Source organism: Anolis carolinensis, unplaced genomic scaffold (assembly GCF_035594765.1).
Source record: "Anolis carolinensis isolate JA03-04 unplaced genomic scaffold, rAnoCar3.1.pri scaffold_10, whole genome shotgun sequence".
Lineage (NCBI taxonomy): Eukaryota > Metazoa > Chordata > Lepidosauria > Squamata > Dactyloidae > Anolis > Anolis carolinensis.
This window is the reverse complement of record NW_026943821.1, coordinates 17,916,977-17,929,228: the sequence shown is the minus strand read 5'-3', so window position 1 is coordinate 17,929,228 and position 12,252 is coordinate 17,916,977. Positions and strand designations below refer to the sequence as shown.

At 39.6% G+C, this 12,252-nt stretch overlaps 1 protein-coding gene across 4 annotated transcripts in view; it reads right to left on the bottom strand.

Annotated features, from left to right (window-relative positions):
* The window catches only part of eya3 (EYA transcriptional coactivator and phosphatase 3), a 48,615-nt gene that overhangs the window by 6,412 nt on the left and 29,951 nt on the right, over positions 1-12,252 (bottom strand). For 2 of the 4 annotated variants that reach the window (XM_062962469.1, XM_062962470.1), the window contains 8 exons: positions 11,854-11,933; positions 10,996-11,062; positions 10,529-10,671; positions 8,687-8,824; positions 3,934-4,019; positions 2,589-2,772; positions 1,663-1,790; positions 714-797 (listed from right to left, as the gene is read on the bottom strand). In XM_062962469.1, the coding sequence (XP_062818539.1) occupies positions 714-797; positions 1,663-1,790; positions 2,589-2,772; positions 3,934-4,019; positions 8,687-8,824; positions 10,529-10,671; positions 10,996-11,062; positions 11,854-11,933 (910 nt within the window). The remainder of the gene's footprint in view (positions 1-713; positions 798-1,662; positions 1,791-2,588; positions 2,773-3,933; positions 4,020-8,686; positions 8,825-10,528; positions 10,672-10,995; positions 11,063-11,853; positions 11,934-12,252) is intronic. The other 2 variants (XM_062962471.1, XM_008122729.3) reach the window with 2 other exon arrangements.

Below are 12,252 nucleotides of genomic sequence, written 5' to 3'. Positions count from 1 at the left end.
GATACATACATAACCAAAATGGCACTATACACAAACAAAAGGAAGATATTGGGAAATTCAGGGCAACCCTGAATAGATGTGGGCGAAACGTCAGGAGAGAATGCTTCTGGAACATGGACATACAGCCCAGAAAACTTATAGCAACCCAAAAGTTAATTATCTTTTCCTGTTTTTCATGTACGCAATACATTAAAACACAATATAGCTATGATCCAACATCATCTTACTGGGGAAACAAGCCCTATAAACTTCATTGCAAAATAGCATTTCTGCCAATGTCCTCCAAGCAGTTCACAATTTACAAAAGTAGCTTATTATTTGATAGACACAATAAAAAAGAAAGAAAGAAGATGAAACGACGAGGAAAGAGGAAATAAATGGATTATGGAGATCTGGCAACTGACCGGGACAATTTGTGGACAGAAAGCATCAAGCGGCTATTATTCTTAGCTATGCTAATGGGAGGGGACTTCTCTTTCATCTACCGCTCAGTGACAGCCAGGTGAAATGGCTATTAATGGACAGTTCTCAATGAGAGAAGCCATAAAACAGCTGTCTGATAGAAGGGTATCCCTGTCTCTTATGTAAGAGCGGTCTTACATAATGGCAGAATGCCACATATAATACATGTAGAAATTGTTAAGAGAGACATTTGAATGTATACACTCAGGGTGAAGATGAAAGAATGGAATGAAAAACAAAGACACCTGTACCTTCCCATATTTCTGGGCATAGGATCCTGTGAGAAGAGAATGAAATATTATGATGGTCTCATCCAAGTCCCACAGAAATACTCGCTGAGAAAGAAATCATAAACAATGTTAGTATTGGTAACAGAGTCCCCAGCAAATTTCCCTCTGCCGGTGTCTTGTTTTAGCAATTTGAATAGGCTCTAGAGCAGGCATGGGCAAACTTCAGCCCTCCAGGTGGTCTGGACTTCAACTCCCACAATTCCTAACAGGCAGTAGATTGCTATAGAGACTAAAGAATCATTCCTCCAGAGGAACCTTTGAGCATCATGGCTAATAGCACCATACTGAATGAACTACATATTTCATTCTTAGAAGATACTGTGTCCAGGATTCTAAGGTTTAAATCATGAACTTTTGGTTTGCTACTATAAGCTAAAGGGTGCTTGGGCCTCAACATTTTCTTAAGGCAGAAAAACAAGGTGTTGTAACACCAGTTCCACTGACGGGAAAGCAGGAGGACTCTTCTAGACTGCCTCTCAGGTTACTTAATAGCTGGAGTTTGGCTTACTGCTCACTTAACAAAATTGCTTCTTCCATCTGTACAGTTTACCTTCAGATTCTTTTAGTACACAATTCTAAAGATGTGATTTGCAAAGGTGCATCCTCTATAGACCACCAGTACTGCCACCAGGGTTGAACTGAGATGGACGTCCAGGACATCACATTTAGCAATATGAACAGGAAGCCTCTGGAGTGCAGCAGAACTGGCTCCACACATTTCAGGCAAATAAAGTAATGCACATTACAATTTAAAGAGGGAGAACAATGACCGGGCCTGTATAAGACTCCTAAGTTTAGAGCCTGCAGTTGTGTAACAGCATTCCTTCTCCTACCTTCTACCCAATTTGTATTAAAATCTCAAATTAAAAAGGATTGGAGGTTACAGGGAAAAGAATACTTGAAAACCAACTTCAAGTTCATTGTCCTGGGGTGAAGAAGGGTCTGCTTTCCTCTTGCCTCTATTTTTCCCAGTCACATTTTTTCTGTACTGTTCATCTGTGTCCTTACTTCCTGTAGCTCTTGGAAACGATGGGTCCCCTAGCAAAAAAATAGACAGCAAAATTACAGTATTTTATGCTTTTATACACCTCAAAAGCACTTCATTTACACAATTTAAATAAAACAACAAAAAAGCCAGCAACTAAAATGGCCAACAGTTTCTTTTAAAAAATAGTTTTAAATATTTCTAAATTTAATTTTCAAAACAGACACTAACATAAAGAGAATCCCATTATATAACTGCCCCATTATATTCCCACCTCACTACATGCCCCATCCTTGCCATCTAAAGCTAACAAATAAATGCTATCCTCCTTTAAAAAAATAAAAAGAAAAGAAAATATTTTTAAAACAGTATTAAAAAACTCTAAAATCAGGACAGTAAATAAAGAACAACACTCAGAAAACAGGGGAATTCCAGACCTGAAACAATCAGGGCCAGCTAATCACCTCCCAACTAAGGATTCCCCCAGGCAGGAATCAGTCAGGCCTTAAAGCTGCAAGGCCATTACATGCTAACCAAGGTGATTAATTGAAACATCCACACTTTCCTCCAGCAGTCAAGAGTTCTTTCTCCCACCCTGGACTTTCCACAGATATATAAACCTCATTAGCCTAGTTTCCAATATACCTCACAACCTCTGAGGATGCCTGCCATAGATGTGGGCAAAACGTTAGGAGAGAATGCTTATGGAACATGGCCATAGAGCCCGGAAAACTGACAGCAACCCATTAAAAACATAATTTCTCCCCTGAACGAGCAAAGGCAACTATCAAATTCTTACATATTAAATACTAAAATCCATTTTGATATCTGCCCGTTCCCTGTCCAATTACCAGAGGAATGTCTTTGTGCTGTCTGAGTAGGCACCATGGCGTTTGGTTTTTCAGAAGGGTAGGTGGTTGGTGTCAATGTGGCGCTCTCTGTGCTGCTGTCTGCTGGTGTTATCACGCCAAAGGCTGAACTTGGGTAATATGGCTGGTATTGACTCTGACCAAGAATCGTATATGTAGGATACTCCTATTAAAAAATTAAGAGCCAAATAACACTTTTTGTTCACGGATAAACAACACATAAGAAGAAACATCACATCCCAAGTCAATGTTTCCCTCCTTCCCTGGAAATGTTACTTTTCAGAATTTCAATGTCCAGAATCTCTAAACAGAATTATCACTAAAGACAGGAGGATTCTCAAAATTGTTGTCTCTCAAAGTAACTTTGCCAAATTTTACTGTAATGCTATGTGGACCAGTGCGAATAAGTAAATAAGTGAAGAACTTCCTCACTGTGAGAGCTGTTCGACAGTGGAACTCTCTCCCCGGGGCTGTGGTGGAGGCTCCTTCCTTGGAGGCTTTTAAGCAGAGGCTGGATGGCCATCTGTCGGGGGTGCTTTGAATGCGATTTCCTGCTTCTTAGCAGGGGGTTGGACTAGATGGCCCATGTGGTCTCTTCCAACTCTACTATTCTATGATTCTATGATTCTATGATTCTATGAAATATAGATAGTGATTACACACACAAATACTCAACGCATTTCCATGATGGCCTCATGTGTATGAGGTGTTCATGGTCGGGTGTTTAGCCATCAAAGCTTATATGGATAGGATAAGCCCATTCCTTACAATCTTGTCCCCCTTGAATGTACACAGAAGGGCAATCAAAACTCTCCCTATGTCCTACTGAAATCAATGTTAAAAGTTAGCAATTTGTATTCCAATTTCTATAGGACCAAGGTGAAATTTCTTAGCTTAGATCATCCATCCATCTACAGGAACAAGTTTTTTCACAATCAAATGTAGCTTCCATTCTGTATTGAAATTTACATTTGGAAATGAGAAAAGCAATAAACCTTCCACGGCCAAAGCATTTGTTTCAAGAAATTCAGTCGGCAATCTCAAAAAATTAGAACTACAGGGATGTCTACTGCCAGAGAAACATGGCACAGTAATATTAGAGCTGCTATTTTGTTTCCCTACAGATGTTGTGCGACTCCAGATACCATCATTCTCTGCTGACTTGGCCCAGTCAGAATGAGTCATGGGAGTTGAATTTTATTAACATCTTGGTTTTGCAAGCCTTTTATTATAGTATGTGTTTGGGAAAAAATGGTTAAGACTCCTCTGCAGTTCAGTTAAACCAGCACAACGGTTTCAGGCTAATTTCTGTAGCAGGAAGACATACCTGTTGAGAAATGCTGGTTATTGCTGATGCTGAAATGTTGACTGGAGCCGAGGAGGTGGCAATCGAGTTGGCATTGGTACTTGGAGCTGTAGAGATCAGCAGAATGACAAGGCTTTAATATAATTCAAGTGCAAGTTATTAAGTTAAAAATAACGAGAATGAGGACAGAATACCCTGCATTTCCAACATACTTGGTCTCAAGTTTTGACTTCCTCACGGGAAGAAGACAAGAATGGAGTGAAGTTGGTGTGCAATTAGGCTGCCCTTTCTGCCACCTGAGTCTTGAGATCAGAATTTGGACAGTTCTTGAAAATGCTGGCTGATTCCACTTCACTTGTCTTTCATCGTCTCAATTAAAGGACAGCAAAGAGAGATCAAACACTGCTCTAGATTTGTTTATGGATCTCATGGTCTCAAAGGCCAGAAAAATTTCTGGCTTTTGGGAAGAACCGAAGGGGGGCGGGTCATCAACCCATCCAAGCAAAAGTAAAAACCATTATTTCAAGCAGCAATAAGACCTGGAAATAAAACCACTGAAGCAACCTATATACTTTAGGGGGAAAGGAAAGTCGCTCAGTGATGTAAACATTGTGAAAGAATGCACTGTCAAAATTGAAGAATGCTTGGAACCCGATAATGTTTCAAAGCACAAACTGCCTCTTTCAAGGAGAAACGTAACAGATTGGTAGCATGGATAGCTTTCAACTTAACAGAACAATTGAAAGCAAAAGGAAATATATTATTAAATAATTATGGATGAATCAACTGATATTACGGACTCAGCAAAGGTTTTATTCTTCATTTGGGTCATAACAGAAGATTTTTTTCTACTACGAGTCACTTGCTTTGGGAACTCTTGCAAACAGAACACAAGGAACATGTATCTTCAATAACTTTCAAGATAGTGTCATGAAGCTGGATGGAATTTGGTAAATTTACAGAGTGTTAAAGCTGCTATTTTAAATGCCACTTTGCAACAAGTTACAAGTATTTCTAACTATTTTGGTGTAAATGCAACATGGCATCATCAGTTTAGTAAAATGCTAAAGCTGAACAATGAGGCCTTCCATGTGGATCTGCTATATCATTCTAAAGGGCGCTGGCTATCGCAGTGACAGGTAATAGCCAAAAATGTAAAAGGAAATTTTGGATAAACGTTTTCTCCAGTCAGCAAAGGATGATATATGTGAATCATCTGAAGAAACCACAGTTGTTATGTGTCTAGGAATTGGAGAATATAATGAAAGGTTCACTGACTTTGAGAATTGTGACAAAATACTTAAATTAGCATTTTAGCCTCACTAATTGATTTCACCAAGGCACCTAAAGAACTCTCAATAGATGACATTTTAAAGGTATTGTTTGATGCTAAGAGAGATCCAATTGAAATATGGAAAAACACAGTAGAATATTCAGGCTTTCCATGCCTGAAAAATGCTTTCTTGCTTTTCAACCACTTACGGCTGTGAAACTACATTCTCCAATTAACCCGAATCAAGATGCCCTTAAGGTCCCAAATGACTGCTATCCATGTACAGCAGGCCTGCACAACTTGGCATTTATAAAGGGCCAATATGATTTTTAAAAATGTGTGCAGGCCACTCCTCCACCCTACCTCAGACCAGCGAAGGGGGAGCCCTGCCCAGTTGCATCCAGCCCACAGGTCATATGTTAAGCAGACCTGATCAAAAGAATCAACTGAAACTGCAGACTTTCATGTAGCAACCAAATATTCAAATGCTTTTCAACAAAAAGCAGACACAACAAGGTCATTGAAAAGTTAGTTAACTTTAACATTTAAAATCATTTTCATCTTTAGATTTTTACAAAATAAGGTACCTTTTAAAGTATATCTAACTGAAGTTTCTTGAATGTGGCCTTATATGATTAGAGCTAAATTAATGCAGCCTTAAAATATGAAAAGGTTCTTCACCCCAGCTCGAGATGTATGGCTTATCAGTCAAACCAGTGCAAACCAATGAAAAAACACACATCACCATAACTTAACGAAGTAATATAAGCCTCACATGGCAGGTGTGTGAGGGAGATATTTTGCAGTGTTCTGCTAAGCACAGCATACCTGGCTGGCTGTAGCTCTATTCACATTGCTACAAGACATCACCACTGACCTATTTTAATGTCACAGTGACATACAATCTGGCTGGAAAAGACAACAAACCACTCTTTCTCTAGCAGTCTTCATTTTATTATTGGAATCATAGGCCCGATCTACACTGACCATTTGCTGCAGATGTATGATACTGTTGAGAGGCTGTAAGCTCTCACTCTCCAAGACCAGTTTTTCATAGAATAATAGATCTGGAAGAGACTATATGGGCCATCTAGTCCAACCCCCTGCCATGCAGGAAAAGCACAATCAATGTACCCCTGACAGATGGTCATCCAGCCTCTGTTTAAAAGATCTCAAGGAAGGAGTTTCCACCACACTCGGAGGCAGAGAGTTCCACTGTTGAACAGCTTGTACAGTCAGGAAGTTCTTCCTAATGTTCAGGTGGAATCTCCTTTCCTGTAATTTGAGCCCATTGCTCCAAGTCCTGGTTTCCAGGGCAGCAAAAAAACAAGCCTGCTCCCTCTTCCTTATGACATCCTTTCACATATTTATACATGACCCTCATCATGTCTCATCTCAACCTTCTCTTCTGCAGGCTAAACATACCCAGATCTTTAAGACATTCCTCATAGGCATTCATGGTCTCCACACCTTTGATCATTTCAATTGCCCTCCTTTGGATACCTTCCAGCTTGTCAATATCTCTTTTGAACTGTGGTGCCCAGGACTAGAATAGAAAGGCACCATGATTTCCCTCGATCTAGACACTCTACTTCTTTTGATGCAGCCCAAAATCCCATTGGCTTTTAAGCTGCTGCATCACACTGTTGGCTCCTGTTCAACTTGTTATCCATGAAAACTCCCATGATATTTTTCAGATAGACTGTTGTCAAGCCAGGCATCACCCATTCTGTATCTCTGCATTTCATTTTTTTCTGCCTAAATGTAGTGTCTTACATTTGTTCTTGTTGAAATGCATTTTGTTAGCTTTGGCCAATCAGCTCTCTTATCTTTTAAGATAATTTTGAATTCTGATCCTGTCTTCTGGAGTATTAGCTATCCCTCCTAATTTGGTGTCATCTGCAAACTTGATAAGCATGCCCTCTAAACCTTCATACAAGTCATTAATAAAGATGTTGAACAGTACTAGACCCAGGACCGAACCCTGAGGCACTCCACTAGTCACTTCTTTCCAGGATGAAGTGAAACCATTTATGAGCACCCTTTGGGTTCAGTTTTTAACCAATTACAGATTCACCTAATAGTAGCATTGCCTAGCCCACATCTGACTAGTTTGTTTGCAAGAAGGTCATGGGGGACTTTGTCAAAGGCCTTGCTGAAACAAAGATATGCTACATCCACAGCATTCCCTGCATCTACCAAAATGCACATGTAAAAAAAGCCAGTTATGAGTCAATAGAATCTGAGGATTCCCATACAGAAACACAGCAGCGATTGTTATGCATGGTATACTGAAGTATTCTTTCAAAATGATATGCAGAAACACTACATGTCTCTTACCCACTGATTCAAAATCTAGTTAGTATGTATATCTTGAAGCTTTCTCCCAAATTTTAAAAAATGCAAGGGGAAAGGTTTTAATTCTAACTGAAGCGTTTATTCTGATTGACAGAACAGCAGTGGATCAAGTAGTTCACTCCCTTGAAAAAATGAGTGGAAAAATAACATGATTAACCCATGTTTTCTACAAACAGCTCAAGGGAAAAAAAGGTAATCTGACCATCAGATCAGCTGCAAGGTAAAGACAGAGTTAATCATATCTTTGCCTTGGGCTGGTGCTGTCATGAGATTAAAGTGAAGTGAATGCTTCAAACAGCAGACTGGTGATGGTGGCAGAATTAAAGGCAATTTCCCTGCTTGTTGCACTTAGCTACCTCCCTCTAATCCTGCTATCTGCTCATCAATTTCTCTCCCTCACAGGGAAAGTGACTGCGATGCCAGCCACCTATGTAGTTTTCTTCCCCTCTGTGACAGATAAAGCTGCATCACAGAAAGAAGATCAGACTCCTCCTCTGAACAAACACATGATGAAACTGACCACAGAGCGACCAGACCAGTGTAAAGCAGGAGGGGAAAGCAATGATAAGGCAAGCACTGCTTGATTGTGTGTTCCTGCATGGAAAGAGGTTGGACTGTTCTCTCTTTCAATTCTATCCCTTGTGGTCTTTTTCAGTTCTATGATTCTAAGCACTGCTGAATCTGTCTCCTGTCAACTACTATACCACATTGGTTCTTAGTCCTAGGGACCCTTTGATTAGATTAAGCCTTTAAAATAAATAAGTAAACAATTATTAACCTGGTAAATAACAGAAGTATTCCCTATGCATTCTTACAACTTTAGCCTAGCATTGCTAGGAAATAAACACGGACATGCTGAAGAATGACATGCATGTGACCTTTGTGACCCGATTATTCTTTTTCCTGAACTTCTAAGAAGTTTCTAAAACACAGCACAGAAAAATTATTCAAGTGCAGCAGACAGATCTGTGCAAATCAGTAAAAAGAGAAGAAAGACAGGCACACTACAAGGATCGGAAAGCATGGCTTAGAAAGCAGAGAAGCATGCATAAAACAAAGACAAAACATGCTACCCTCTTCATGGTTGCTGAACCAAGTTACAAGGAAGAGGCATGTAGATTTAAAAAACATGCTGAATATTACCTTGCATGGGATAAGAATAATGGGCTGGGCTGGATTGGCTTGTGGTTAACCCTGTAGTGCAGGTGAGAACACTGTGCTGACTTGGAGATGGAGTCTGAATTAAACCACTCTCGGGTTTCATACCTGGCCACAGTGCACCTGAATCAGATAAATTGCACCAATTACAAACAAAATTGGCTGTGGTCCAGCCAGGTGTTCCTCTGGAATTACTTCTGTCTGTTTGTAAACGTAACAACCCATTGCCTAAATATAAAGAATTGTTAATTTTGCATGTGCAGCTAGGCCTTGAGGTATAGGCCTAGAGGGAGGTAAAAGCAGAATCAAAGAGGAAAACGAAGAAGGAGGTAAAAAGCTAGCCAATCATTAAAAGAGATAAGAGGGATGTGATAAAGTTAATCTCCAAGCCTTTCCAGGAAAAAAGTACTTGCATTGCTTAAGAAAATGTTACTGAGCTGAAGCAAAAATATGATTGCCACACTCTGGGTTTCAGTGGTTCTTCCACAATAACACCATTATGTGAATAACATCTAGAAACAGGTGCTTCCCTCTGAAAGCAGATTAACTACTCTGTTAGCACAAAATATTTTATGGTGGTAGGGACTGATTTTTGAAGCAGCTCATTCCATTATTGTTACTGCATGACATATCAGTCATCATCTGTTACTAAGAATATGCAAGAGAGAACACAAGAATTCAGTACAGACATTAATGAACAACCCAAAACACCAGCCTGCCCAAAATGTTGTAGGTTTTTAAAATCCATTCTAGGAGAAGTTTTTTTTCTACCTTTCCTATTCTACCATCTGTCAAAAAAGTGTAAATAGAAACTACTATCTTCTATACCACTCATTCACTATTCCTGTTGTATTTTGGCAACTATGTTTAAAATGAGCCAGATTCATGTGAAGTGTTAAGGTGTGTGGCCATGAGAGATTCGTGCAGACAGGTTCTGTTCCTTACATGTGTTGACTGTAAGATCTTTGACTAAAATCCCAGAGAACTTCTGTCAGATAAAGCATAATCTCTTAGATAGGGCTAGATCAAGTGTGTCAAACTCATTTTCATTGAAAGCCATGTCAGCCTTATGTTGCCTTCAAAGGGCCATTGAATCCATGGAGGGAGAATCCATGGATACAGAGGGCCAACTATATTTTTTACATAGTAGTTAGTGCTCTTTATTTTTTATGCAGTTTGGAACCCAAGATGTTATAGAACTCCCATCACTTTTGATCATCCACCATTCGAACTGCAGATAACAGGAATTGCAATCCAACAGCGCTTATGGCTTTGAGATTGGGGAAAAATTAAAAGACTTTTTACAGCCAGGCATTCTATTCACAAGCCTTGAATCTAAATCCAAACCTCTATATCCTGACAAAACAGAACAAACTGCAGCCTTCCAGATGTTCCTGCATCACAACACTCATAAGCTCGAGTCATGATGTCTATGGATGAGAAATACAGGAGTTGTAGTCCAACATCTGGAGGGCCATATAAATGATATGGTGGGCAACACTCAACCCACAGCCTTGAGTTTGACACATGTGGGCTAGATGGAGCTTGTATAAAATAGTTTCCTATGTAGAGAAAAAGATTCTAAAGTAAATTCCCTCTCTGAAGATGTTTGGATCATGTAGACTCATATGGGAGGATACAGTCTGCTTTATTAATGGATTTAGCTATCTACATCCACAAAAGATCTCCCATGTTTTGAAGGGGTCAGTTGTATTTTGAGACATATATGTCTAATACATTAATGGTGGACCTAAAATGATAAAAAAATGCTACAGTCCTCAACAACCTCACTTTAAAGTGGTTTGGCTGAAAACTATACACACTTACCGAAAGGAGGTAGTCCATAAGCTTGGGTTGTCTGAGGATACACAGCATAAGTCTGTGATTGCTGTAGTGCTTGGTATTGGGTCTGACCAGAATATGAGGCCATCGTTTCAGATACGGGTACAGAAAGAACATGTGTATATGACCTGTGAAATAAGAAAAAAAATGTCTTGTCAGTAAGCAAGAAGAAGTGTTGAGTTGTTCCAGAAAGAAAGAAAAAACCTCTCATCCCCAACCTCAAACTGTTCCTCAGCAATAACAGCAACATTACAATATATACACAGCCTGAGACAGGTGTACTCCCTTCCCCTTCCTATGGATAATGCAGCACAGCCACAATGTAAGAATTTTAAGAACTGGTAGCTGGGGACTTCAGGGGTGGAGCCAAAAGTGAAAGTTCCCTCTCACTTCACTCAATGTGGGAGACTAGCAATTTGCATAGAAAAGCCAGTGTTGGGGCTCCAACTTACTTTGTAGAATACATCTGTGAGGTATATTCATTTGATGATCTTGAGATGTAGTCAGTGCATGGCATAACTGAAAAACATTCATATACAACATGAAACTGCAGGAAAATTATTACAAACAATTATGCAGAAGCTATTAATGGAAATGTTATATACTATGTTATTCAGAGCTGTACCATTCTGTTCTGAAGAATATATGGAATTGAAAGTTCTAAATGGAAGCTCTTACCCTCAATCTCTTGTTCATATGAACGGAGAGAGGAGGAGAGGTCATGAGGGCTCAAAATGATAGAAAACCATTATTGAGATTATGATTTGCACTTGACCAACATCCCTGCAAGAGGGAGTTGTTGAATCAAGGAAGAATGATTTGGCCTAATCAATAAAACGTTATTTGAATTGATTTGGCCAGAAAAGCCCATTTCTGGTGAGGTTCCTTGGTGAGATTTAGAGCTCAAGAGAATGATTTTCCTGAACTAGAATGATGATGAGAGAAGACATAGATAACTGTACAAAGGATTTGCCAAATGTTTGGTATAACCTACTCAAAGAAAGCACAATCTTTTTAGGGGCAATCAATGAAAGCTCAGCCCATCCCACGGATTCGAACTGCCGACCTTTCGGTCAGCAAATTCTGGCCAGCAAATTCAGCAGCTCAGCAGTTTAACCTGCTGCATCACCACAGTCCCTATGGCCTGAGAGCAGAGTCACTTTAAAATAGAAAAGAATACACCAATAGTTTGCGTGTTTTGAAAAATCCTCTCCGTTATATGATAAATCTTTTCGAATCACAGAGAAGGTGATGCAGAACCTTGATACCTGAAACCATGCAGTTTTTTCAATCAACCACAAGCCACTTACTTTCATTGGACATGGACAAGTTTGAACCAGGATTCGAGGATTCAGGTTTCTGATCACTACTGTCTGTGCTGTTTACTTGCCTAAAATGAAGAATACAGGCAATTAAGGCTGCTACTGGCTATTGTAATACAGAAGGGCTTCCTCAGTTTGGACATCATGCCAACCCATTGTTTATGGTAACCTTAGTTAATAAACCTGCACAGTAGTTTGAGTGCACCGCAAGGAAATCAAAGGTCTGGCTGCTTTTGTGATCTATTTGCTCAACAATTAATATAAGAGGTTTTACAGCTAAACAATGAGGCTTGCAGACAAGCTTCAAACTGTGAACGGATACACTGGATGATATCCTTTCATACACTTATTTTACCACCAATTGGAAAAGTTGCCTTTTTTGAACTA